The following is a 13,191-nucleotide window of genomic DNA, read 5'->3' on the forward strand; positions in this document are numbered from 1 at the left end:
ATATTTAAACACTTAATGTTATCAATTCTTATGTTAATTATTGTGTCATGACATAAAATTGTATAAATATATTTTTTTAATTATAATTAAATATTTCTTTTTGGATAAAGTTTTGTCGTCTTATATCTTTCATTGGTGTCTAAGCTTACTACATAACAAATTTCATCAATATTTGAAACGGGATATTTATCATGATTTTTTTTTTCGTTTGGTGGAGCTCGATAATTCGACATTATCTACGAATGTCTTGTTCACGAGACTGAAGTTTGCGGGTAGATGTTGACGGCATTAGAAGTGTCCATATGGGACTACCTCCTTTCGTACGTTCGCTGCGTAAACACTGGTCACCATTACCATTGGCACTTCCACCCCTGCTATTTGTTTTATGTGCACTCGACACTCAATCCCGTGTTTTACACGAAACTCGCGAATTTTTTATATTATTGATCGAGAGTTTGCTTAACTTTATCACTGAATTCCATACTTTCGACAGTTGAAACCCGTCCTCCCTATTGAAATTACTATAGTACTTACGTTTCAAATACTTATAGTAATAAAATAACCATTTTAATTTAAAATCTTATAAATTTCATCAAATTCGGTTCAGTGGTGCCACAAAGGAGTAACAGACAGTCAGGCAGGCAAACATTCAGAGTTACTTGCGTTTTTATAATATTACTAGCGACCCGCCCCGGCTTCGCACGGGTGCAATGTGGGTAATCCCTAAGAGATAGACATATACCATCGCGGACTTTTTTGAAGACCGTTTTAAGGTGTACAATACTGAAGTACATTATTTTGATCTATCTCGTAGGGTTCAGCCAGCGTTTACAATGTAAGCGCAAAAAATGTATAAATTTACGACATCACATTAGAAACTTTTAAAATTATCAGTGTTACTTAACTATATTTATTTTTTATTACATATACTATATAGATATATGTATGTATATCTGATTTATTTATTTCATAATGTAAGTTTTTACTGCACCACCATATTGCCGTCTTCCATACACATTATTCCTCTAACCCAAAGGTTGTCTGGAAGAAATGGCTTATAAGCCATAAGACCGCCTTTTGCTTGGCCAACTTCGTTTTAAAGAATATATATTTTTTTATCTTTATGTATATTTGGTGTGCAATAAAGAGTAAAATAAATAAAATAAATATATTGTCTATGTATTATATACAAAAACCTTCCTCTCGAATCACTCCATCTATTAAAAAAAACTGCTTCAAAATCCGTTGCGTAGTTTTAAAGATTTAAGCATACAAAGGGACATAGGGACAGAGAAAGCGACTTTGTTTTATACTATTATTTATATAAAAATGAAAATATATTTTTTATTATACATTAATAACGCACCCTGTATATATTATCTGATAACAGCCTTATCATTTGTTATCTCTCATGAATCATAACACGTTAGCCAAAATCGATAGATAAAATTTACGAAAAAACCTTTATTAAAAATTTATATATTAGTCTTGAAGCGTCAGATCTATTATTAAATATTATTTATTGACCGAAGGTCTTAAACGGTGAGTCTTTGTAACTACAGACTAAGGTTGGTCACGCATTGGCGATGTAAGGAATGGTTAATATTTCTTATTGGGCCATTGTCTATGGGCGACAGTGACCACTTACCACCAGGTGGCGACACGAGATTCATTTAATGTGTTCCGTTGCGCCGACATTACCCATCGACACCCACTGCTTGAAACTTAGTAACTACGGACCATGCCGATGAAAGTGAAGCTCATCTTCCGTCGTGTATAATATTTATTTTACGTTAAACATAATACTTTTATTTATAATTATTGTAATAAAAAACACTTTAAACTTTTATTAATTTATTATTAATATTCGAAATTGTTTTCACAAATACACACATATAAAGGTCATAATTGCATAAAATCCGGTTTTGGAAATGGCGTTTCTGCATCCCGAAGTTGGCAACGTAGTCTGTAATAATAAACATTTAAATTATCTAAACTTTAGGCTATTTACTGTTCCAATGACAGGAACTAAAGATTAACATGGTGGTACCACCCAAAAACTACGATATATTCTACTCTTAGACAGGAAACGGCCGAAAATTTCACAATTTTTTTTTTGGATTAATCGGAAGTTTTCTTGCACCTGGTTGGTTGTTGTGCTTACACCCCAAATGCACTACCAACCTTGGGTACAGAGGTGTGAGGTCCCTTGTGCCTGTAATATCACTGGCTTACTTTATCTTCCAAACCAGAACAAATAAATTCTAAATATTGGTGCTGGTGGTACTTACTCAGACGGTCTTGCCCAAAGCCCACCAAATAAAGTAAGTTTATTATTGTTATTAGGGAAGTATAATCTTGTTTGATTCTTCTATTGAGACTGTTCCATGTTTTAATTGTCTATTTTCCCTTTACTTTACTTTTTAAAATGAAGTATAAAGTAAAGTAAACAATGGATTATATGTACTTTGACGGCCTCGTTGGTCTAGTGTTGTGTGTGAGTTTGCGCAAACACTTGTGCTCTTTAAAATGTCCTGCCTAGTTGGCAGATCGCCTTGATATTGGCTGTTACCAAACTGACCAAAATCTGGACGATATCGTTAAAAGCAATAACTTTAAAAATAAAATAAGCACCACATATTCATAAAATATGGACCTTCCGAGAAGTTGAAAGGAAAATATACAATAAATTCGACCGATCTGAAAACATTATTTTCTTTTCGAATTCTAAATTCATAGAGATGAAATTTTAATAGGTTTTTTTTTTAATAATCGCCTTAGGTCGGCAAACGGCACGGCAAAAACGGCAAATCCCTCGTATTTACAAATATTATAAATCTCCTTTCTTTAACTTATTTATTTGAAACAGCCTGAAGGCGATCACCGCATTCCCGTGGTGTGAAATCGAATCGAATGAATGAATGAATGAAGTCATTAGTGTTTTAATATCCATTAGCGCACAAACGCTCTTTAACGATTATTTTAAATTTTACAATTGAATATTTTTATCTGGGATCCTGTTGTAAAAAAGTATACTAACTATTGCCCCAAAAACAGAGGGTACTTGGAGTAACAAGTTTATGCTCTCTTCTAGTATTAATAGGATGTATGTCACAATTTCTGACCAAAGAAACGATGGACGAATTGTCTGAAAGACGATATGGCTGGAAAGAATGTTACTTGTGAGATGACGTCGGACAGAGTAGTATGGTAGAAGAAGACATGCTACGCCGACCCCAAGTAAAATTGATATAAGGGCAGGAGGATGATGATGATTTCACAATTTCTGGAAACCAAGAAGAATACTCATTAAAACTCTAACCATACCACGCTTTCGCTAAGCTTGCTCTTCTTGCAGTTAATGTCATCAATTGAAGTTCTGAATATGGCAACTTCACGCGGATTGTTCGAATCAGGTTGAAACTTGAAGCTGCAATCAAAGATACACGTGAGTTCTATTTGTTAAGTGCATGCAAATTTTAAGTTTATCACATGTGTTAGGAGTGGGGATGAAGACCCAAGGGGTGAGGATCGATCCTGGGACTTTTTACATTGCTAGGTGGTCTGTAAACCATTGCGCCATTGAAGCTTCATTAACAACAAAAAGAGCCAAGATGGCCCAGTGGTTAGAACGCGTGCACCTTAACCGGTGATTTCTGGCTCAAATCCAGGCAGGCACTGAATTTTCATGTGTTTAATTTGTGATTATAATTCGTCTCGTGCTTGGCGGTGAAGGAAAACATCGTAAGGAAACCTGCATGTGTCTAATTTCACCGAGCTAAAGATGAATTATAAACACAAAATAAACACATAAAATTTCAGTGGTGCTTGCCTGGGCTTGAACCCGCAATCATCGGTTAAGATGCACGCGTTCTATCATCACGGTTCCCCTTTTAAATCGGAACACAACAATCTACCTCTGGTTTAAAGGACTACTGTTTAAAGTGGATTTGTAACAATGAACATACTTGTTCCGAACTCGAGCAACTGGCTTCTCAGACGTTTCTGTTGATTTTGTGTCTGTTGTTTCTTTGATGACTTCAGCGCTGTCGCCTTTATAATCTGGTACAACAAATGTCATAAAACCCTACCCGTCTTGGCGTACTATGACCGAGACGTTGATTCAGTAGAATAAGTGTATTATATTTATTTACACACAAACCTCAAAGGATATATTATATACATATATAATTGTATTTAACTAACATAACTTTGTATATTAAATTTTGAAAAAGAGTGACTACTGAGTTTCTCGCCGGTTCTTCTCGGTAGAATTTACATTGAGAACCGGCGGTACTCGTAGCTTCACTTAATATAGTTTGTTAAATGACGTTTCAAAAGAGCTCGTAAAAGCCTACTTGAATAGAGTATATTTTTGTGTCTGTGAGTCGTTTTGCTGTTGGTCCTACTGGACTTTACAGCGTTACTGGTCGTGGGGGCGTATCAATATACGTGACTCAGCCTTGAAGTTTGAGCCCTCTCGGGCTCCGAGTCGGGACGAGGGTGTCTCATATGAGATCGCACCTCGGCTCAGACTACGCTCTGTTCTAATTTATTACTAATTCTATTGCCTTGAATGGTACTCTTCCGAGCTCTATAGTGACGTTCGTCCTGAGGGTGTCTCCTGTGAGATCGCACTTCGGCTCAGAACGTTCCGGTGGGGAATTCTATCTATATATTATAACCAGTAATGAATATCTAGGCGCGATTCAGAAAAGTGTCAATTTGAATCAGCGCCATCTATCGCTAGCGGGTTGTACCAAAGTCTTTGCTCTTCTATCGTAATAAAACACTGGTAAGGATGACGTAACGTGTTAGTATGACAAAATATCAGACCCAAGGAATCCTTATAAATATCAGCGAGCTCCTTCTCAATCCTGGCTTCCTCGTCATCTTTTTGTCGATCGATTTTCTCTGTATCCTTCAAAATGTCTGGTTTGACCTGTTCATTAAAATACGTCATTTTATTACATCAAATTAGAACTAGAATTGTTATGGGATCCGCTTTCAACGAAGCTGTTTACCCCATACGCTATGTAGTAAATGCAATTACGTAAGTAAATTAAAACGTTTTAACATTAGCGTGTACGTAATCAAACATTGCACGGTAAACGGACGTTGGTCGATCTCTCGTTGGGTTATGTTTTCCTAGTACCTGATGTTTTGGTTCAGACATGACCTCGCAACTTAAGTTCCATCATATAAAAAAATCTTGACCGCGTGGAATGGTGGCAAGAAACTTCTGTCAATTTTAATAATAGCTGACAACGTCTGCAAAGGTTTTGTTTGTCATTAATAAACCTATTTTATTGAGGAATATATATTTTCTTTTACCATGAATTCTTAAAGCAAACCACATCAAACGTTCATGTTTTCCTAGTACCTGATGTTTTGGTTTAAATGTGACCTCGCAACTTTGGATCATCGTCATATAAAAAAAATTACGTCTTCAAGAATAATTTTATTTTATTTTATTGAGGACTTATAAAAATTATTAAATATTTTTTTAGCATATAATTTGTTAAAGCAAACCATGACCAAACGTTCATGTTTTCCTAGTCCCTGATGTTTTGGTTCAAAGGTGACCTCGCAACTTTTATTAAAAAAAAATAATAACGCGAAAGTCTACAAACAAGAATCATTGGTAAATTTTATTAAATAATATAAAAAAAACGATCGTTTTATTAAGTAGGCACCCACCCACTAAGGAAGGGATTTCAGAAATTGTACCCCTAAGGGAGCGAAATAAAGTTTGAAAGTTAAGTTTTTTTTTTTTTTTGTTATGGTAGAAGTATACACGTATTTAAGCGTTTCTGGATATTCTAGCCTAAGAGGTGACCAAAATGAACGTAATATTTGAAGTTGAGCTGAAAATATATTAAACTTCAAAGCGAGCAGAGCCGCGGTCAACTGCTAGTGATGTACAGAATAACAGACACATCGAAATAAATTAACAATTATTGAATAATATAATAATGACAAAAAATTAAATTGTTACTAAAAATCCCGCGCCATTTAAAACAATAAGGAAAAAATAAGCTTTTTAATTAAACCGTATAAAACAGAAAGAGACAGAGTGAACGAGAAAGAGAGGCAATGTTTCTTATGCCATAACGATTCCTTATAAATAATTCCTTATGTGAGTATTTCTGACAGCTCTACTGGAAGCTGCGTAGAAGAACTTCGTTGTCCTGCGACTTCGCACGCGTTTGAATTTAACACTTAAATAAAAACTTAAAAGAACAAATTTATTATATTTTTATATATAATTCAAAAACAAAAGTAACTTAACCTAAGTTACTCCTTATAACATCAGCTATCTGCCAGTGAAAGTCCCATCAAAATCGGTCCAGCCGTTGCAGTGATTAGCCGGAACAAACAGACAACCAACAACAATTAAAAAAAAGTTATTTTGGTATATGTACCGTGTGTACATATACATTTAGTATAAAGCGGTTATTTTAATATTACAAACAGACACTCCAATTTTGTTATATGTATAGAAGATATATAAAAAAATATATCAGTCATACAAAAGAGTAAAGTCAATGCTGGGCTAAGGTCAACTATTATGTTTATAGAAAAATAACATTACTTACATTGTCTAATACCTGCTTGGAGACTTCTTTCGCGGTCGCCACTTGAATGGTGGTCGAAGTGGCTTTATCGTCGTCGTTCTCCGCTGACGGTTCTTCTTCCAGATCTGGTGGCAGTTCTGTTTTATGATGAAAATATAAATATAAATATGACTGGTTGATAAAATTCTTGGTCATGTTGGGTATATTATGTACATCTGCTTTGTTGGTCTAGTGGCAGATCTTGGGCTATAATATTTTGGGTGTCTATTGTGTGAAGAGATTCAAAGTCAAAGTCAAAAATTTTTATTCAATATAGAAGTGTTTACACTTTGTTATTGATTGTCAAAAATCTAACACCGGTTCGGAATTTAACTACTCGGACCTGAGAAGAACCGGCGAAAGAAACTCAGCGGGATATTTTTTTTTCCGTTTTCCATGTACAATAATAATTATATTTTAGTTATTTGAAACAGCCTGGAGGCGATCATTTCATTCCCAAGGTGTGCAGTCAACTAAAAAGTCATTAGTGTTGTAATAGCCTTTAGCACACAAACGCTCTTTAACGACTCTTTTGAATTTTATAATTGAATAATTTTGAACGTTTTCTGGGATCCTGTTGTAAAAACGTATACATTGCCCCAAAAAAGAGTTACTAACCCTGTGTAATCGGGTACTTGGAGTAACAAGTTTATTCTTGTTCCTAGTGTTAATAGAAAGTACGTCACAATTTCTGGGAAAATCATTTATGTTTTTGCGTACATACATAACATTATCAAAAACAAATTGAGAAGCGACAGTCATTATTTTAATTTCTTTAAATTTACCTCTTAACGAATCTCAATAAAAGCTGAAGTTTATATTGCTATCGACCCTGGCGGCTTCAAATGGGTGGAATTTATTATTAAGACCACCACCACCTGTAGACAATGGCGCTGTAAGGAATATAAACCATTCCTTACATCACCAATGCGCCACCAACCTTGGGAACTAAGATGTTATGTCCTTGTGGCTGTAGTTACACTGGCTCACTCGCCCCTTAATCCGGAACACAACAGTACTAACTACCGGCTTCGCACGGGTGCAATGCTGATACTAAATATAGACATAGACAATTCAAGCCGGTATGTCCCTGCGTTTTAAATCTTCGAAAATATTCATTTAAATTACATACTGTAAAGGGCCATATTGATCTATATTAAATGCACAATGTATTTAAGGTACTTAATTGGATAAGGATTAATGCTGTATTGCTTCAAATCGCTTCGAAAATAAGCCATTATTTCTCGCAAAAACTAAAGGATAAAAAGTGGTTATTGTGGGTTATTCCTAAGAGATAGACATATATCATCGCGGACTTTTTTGAAGAAATCTTTAAGGTGTACAATACTGTACATTATTTAAATCTATCTCGTAGGGTTCAGCCAGCGTTTGCAATGTAAGCGCAAAAAATGTGTTTATTTACGAAATCACTTTAGAAACCTCTTAAATTATCAGTGTTTCTCAACTATATTGTGCATGTATTATACATATAAGCCTTCCTCTTGAATCAATCTATCTATTAAAAAAAACCGCATCAAAATCCGTTGTGTGATTTTAAAGATGTAAGCATACACAGGGACAGACAGCTTTACTCTACATTTAAATATTGTCGTTTACGACTCTTTATGAATTAAGAAGATTACCTTTTAATGGACCGTTGATTTCGATAACCTCTTGTCCCATGGATTCCGTTAAGGACTTCGTATGTTTGTTTGCTCCTAAAACAGTTACAAAACATAACATAAACAGAAATAAGACACGCATTTTAGATCGTTTAAATTTTCAACGACTTTTCAACTGTTTGCTGAAACCAACTCGATTTAATTTCGATCGAGATTTTTTTTTTGTGTGATAATTTTTTTCAGTGTTGCTAGTGTCAATTAAAATGATTAATTTCTTACTTACAATCGAGACTCAGAAATATTGTTATTTAAAATTAAATACGAATGATAAAAGTAAGTTTAAATATATTACACAGTATAAAACAAAGTCGCTTACCGCTGTCTGTCCCTGTGTATGCTTAGATCTTTAAAATTACACAACGGATTTTAATGCGGTTATTTTTAATAAATAGATTGATTCAAGAGGAAGGTTTATATGTATAATACATGCACAATATAGTAGAGAAACTCTGATAATTTTAGAGGTTTTTGAAGTGATGTCGTAAAAAAAACCATTTTTTGCGCTTACATTGCAAACGCTGGCTGAACCCTAAAACATTATACATGTCGGCGGAAAATCACGTATTTAAGAAAAACACGCGCCCGGAAATTATTGTTTTAATTATTTTTAATAATTGAAAACTGTATGATTATTAGATAAGTCCATAAATAAGTGTTATGTTGAGTGAATAGTGCCCCGACCCATTTTTGTTATAAAAGGCCGAACGCCCGCCGTTATCAGGAGGCTTGTTCGAGCCGTCGGAGCGATCGGACCTCCTCAGCTTGGAATAAACCAGAGAAGAATATTTCCTGAGTTTAATTTCATACCTTCGAGGATGGATAGAAATCCAAACCCTGACATTCGTCACGTCAGCATTGCTGACGTCATGTTTTTTTTTAAAAATAAGCCGGGACAAGTCACTTCGTCATACATATTAAAAAGGTCAACAAGATCACTAAGACAAAACAAAAAAAAATAACCATTTTTATCATTTACTTTTTACGTGAAATAATGGCTTATTTACAAAGCGACTTTAAGTAATATAGCCTTAATCCTTATCCAATTAAGTACCTTAAATACATTGTGCATTTAATATAGATCGATATGTCTCTGAATTGATTGAAAAAGCTGTGAACGTTGGTAAAGACGTTCTGTAGTACATTTAGTATCGGCATTGCAACCGCGCTAATTCGGGGCGGGTCGCTAACTCCTAGAGAAAGAGAGGTAAAGGTCGCCGTGAAGATTCCTGCCAGTTTGCTCTGCTGTAAGCCGCGTAGAATAACTTCGTTCCAATAAATAAAATAATAATTGATACTGTACAATCTGATGTTTATTTAAAGCTCTAAGTAATAGGTAAGAAAATTCGTTTGGTTTCTGAATCATTCCAACTATTCGTGTAAACATTTCCAAAGGAAAATGTATCGAATTTAACTCGTAGCGTAGGATGGGTAAATATGTATGTTTTTTATATAATACTAACTGAGAATTCGTCTGCGTTTCAAGTTATTGTTCTACCCTTAGTTACTCCTTATTGCATCAGCTTTCTGTCGGTGAAAGTAGCGTCGAAATCGGTCCAGCCGTTCCAGAGATTAGCAGGAATATATACACAGTCAAAAATTGAAAAAAATGTTATTTTGGTATATGTACCGTGTCTACATATACATTTAGTAAAAAACGGTTACTTTAATATTACAAACAGACACTCAAATATTATTATATGTATATGAATAGATAGGTAGGCGGACGATTTAATGAGCCACCTTATGGTAAGTGGTCACTATGGCCCATAGACAATGGCCCAATAAGAAATATTAACCATTCCTTACATCGCCAATGCGTCACCAACCTTAGTGTCTGTAGTTACAAAGGCTCACTCACCCTTCAAACCGGAACACAACAATACTAGGCTGAGGAGTACTGCTGTTGGCGGTAGAATATCTGATGAGTGAGCACCTTGACAGGCTTGTACAAAGCCCTACCACCGAGTACCACAACTTTTAGATTGAAGTACAAACATCACCTTTTATCTATTATAATATGGCTGTTATACTTAATAGATCAAAGATAAAATGAATGTTAGCCGAGATGGCCCAGTGGTTAGAACGCGTGCATCTTAACCGATGATTTCGGGTTCAAACCCAGGCGCAGGCACCATTGAATTTTCTTGTGCTTAATTTGTGAACGAACGAAATTCTGCCACATGTGTATTCCACCAAGCCGCAGTGGAGCAGCGAGGTGAAATATGCTCCAACCTTCTCCTTAAAGAGAGAGGAGGCCTTAGCCCAGCTGTGGGACATTTACAGGATGCTAATGTTTCAGTAACATTGCAGGAACTTAAGATCTTTTCTGACCAATTTACAGGCTGTTTATGTTATTTATGATCTAGTACAATGATTACGTAACTAAGAAATACTTCGACACAAAAATTTATTTAAACAATTAAATACCGATTCGTTACAAGCGTGGTGCACGGGCGCCGCCTCGTTTTGAGTGTCGTTCAAGATGGCTGCCCTTGATGTCATTTGACAAGCTGTCAACATGACATCTGACAGAAGCGCCGTCATATTCATGATAATACGTTAGGTTATGGGCTAACAGAGAGTCCACTTCTATTATGCCTTCAAATTAAATTAAGCCTGTAATCTCGACCGCACCGATCAATCTCCATCGTGTCTTCTCCATCGCACGTGACATTGGCGAAATAATCTGTGCACTCTTGGCATAAATAAAAGCCAAAACTAAAAAAAAAAAAAATGATAATACGGTGACTTAATATTTGTTGATTTCAAGGCGGGAAAAAATAAATATTTAATTAAACTCTAATGATAAACTCTGTAATTCAAATTGTGGAAAAGAGTAACTACTTAGATTCTTGCCGGTTATTCTCGGTAGCTGACGACGTCCGTGGTCGAGTAGTGTGCACACCGGTTTTCATGGGTACGCCACTCCGAGGTCCTCGGGCTCGATTCCCGGCCGAGTCGATGTAGAAAAGTTCATTAGTTTTCTATGTTGTCTTGGGTCTGGGTGTTTGTGGTACCATTACTTCTGAATTCCATAACACAAGTGCTTTAGCTACTTACATTGGGATCAGAGTAATGTATGTGATGTTGTCCGATATTTATTTATTATTATTTATTAGAATCTACTATCCGTACCAGTGGTAGGTTTACTTTTAATTCAATGTAACACGACGATTCAAAGGTACTCTTATGAGCCTACTTGAATAAATAAACATTTTGATTATGACATATTCAAAACGGTTAAAAATTAATCGCGTTAATAATAAATTTCATCAGAATCTGTTCAGCCTTTTGTGTAAGTTACAACGACTTAAAGTTACGCACTTATTTATTTCATTTACAAAAAAAAAACACCGAGTCAAACCGCAGTATAAAACTTGTTGATAAATATTTAAAGCGATAAATAAACTCATTTCAATAGTATCACGATGGAGCAATGCGAATCCGTGCCAAGTATTGGCATTCCTTTGACAAATTAAGGCCAAGATGCATTGTCAGGGTGCCAATAAATTGATTATTTTTAAATCAATCTAATCAGTCAACGTGATGTGTACGCGTCTTTATATAGATTAAGTTCAGGGTTCCGTTACTCATACGTCTACTCGTGTATGATTTATTTTAAACTAGTTGAACCTGCTGCTTTAACCGCGTTAAGTTTATAATTAATAATAAACTTTATCTATGGCACACAAACTGTAAATCAAACTAACTCCATACCAAATTTCAATCAAAATTCATTCAGCGGTTTAAGGATGAAGAGGTAACAGACAGAGTTACTTTTAATATTAGTATTGGTAAGGAAAAATCCGGTTCGAACCGATTATATCCAGAATGTTCAGGTTGAATGTTAAAATAATTTTTTCAAGTAGTATTATTATACTTGGTGGTAGGGCTTTGTGCTAACCCGTCTGGGTAGGTACCACCCCCTTATCAGATATTCTACTACCACAGAACAGCAGTACTCAGTATTGTTGAGTTCCGGTTTGAAGGGTGAGAGAGCCAGTGTAACTACAGGCACAAGGGACGTAACATCTTGGTTCCCAAGGTTGGTGGCGCATTGGCGATGTAAGTGTTGGCATATAAGAACGCAACCTTATTTGTTATCGGCTTGTTTAGTTGACAACTCTTAATTTATTTCTTCCTCTTAATCAATGATTGTCATGTAAGCTTGTAACCCTTTTGTATTAACAATATACGTTCGTTGCATTTTTCTAAGTAATCGTTTATTTATTTCCACCTAAAATATCAACAGTAAGGAATGATTAATATTTTTACAGCGTCATTTTCTATTGGCTATGTTGACCGCTTACCATCAGGTGGCCCATAGGTTCGTCCGCCTACCTACAAAACATTTAACAAAAAGTTGTATATAAATCCTTATTTTACCCGCGTGAAGCCGGGTCTGATAACTATGACGATCCAGTGACGTCCCCGAAGAGACAGACCACTGGCTTTTTAGCAGGTGTTCCTGTGTACCAATCACACATCCCCCCTCCCCCCTTCAAAGGGCATAGAACAAAGAATATGGTCTGATAGCTAGTTGATAATAATAATCATAACTGAAATGAATACACTAATAGATTTTTAATGGGCCCGTTCGCTTGGCTCGCTCATTATCACATCAACACTTAGTATAAATAACGGTTCGTCAATCGTTGGATACAGTCAATAAAGCGACACGCCAACTTCCTAACCGTTCGTTCGTAATTTATCATTAGATTGGGTTCCGTATCTGTATTATTGACTGGCCGAAACTGCGGCTGTGTCCGCGCGAAATTTGTAAAACACTAACTTTCAAACCCCGTTTTACCCCCTTAGGGGTGGAATTTCGTAAATCCTAACGGATATTTGCTAAGAAATCTACCAGCCAAATTTTAAGTTTGTATGTGTTA

General features: G+C 35.6%; 1 protein-coding gene across 1 annotated transcript; it reads right to left on the reverse strand.

The window, feature by feature from the left end:
* Positions 1 to 1,860: 1,860 nt before the first annotated feature.
* On the reverse strand, positions 1,861 to 12,745 carry LOC125075303. The gene is made up of 7 exons (XM_047687030.1): positions 12,686 to 12,745; positions 8,261 to 8,335; positions 6,600 to 6,715; positions 4,837 to 4,942; positions 3,969 to 4,062; positions 3,328 to 3,430; positions 1,861 to 1,966 (listed from the first exon to the last, which is right to left on the reverse strand). The coding sequence occupies exons 2-7, from the start codon at positions 8,298 to 8,300 to the stop codon at positions 1,880 to 1,882; spliced, it is 546 nt and encodes a 181-aa protein (XP_047542986.1). The 5' UTR covers positions 8,301 to 8,335; positions 12,686 to 12,745; the 3' UTR covers positions 1,861 to 1,879.
* Between the last annotated feature and the right edge of the window lie 446 nt (positions 12,746 to 13,191).

The sequence above is a fragment of the Vanessa atalanta genome, chromosome 30 (assembly GCF_905147765.1).
Source record: "Vanessa atalanta chromosome 30, ilVanAtal1.2, whole genome shotgun sequence".
NCBI classification, from domain to species: domain Eukaryota; kingdom Metazoa; phylum Arthropoda; class Insecta; order Lepidoptera; family Nymphalidae; genus Vanessa; species Vanessa atalanta.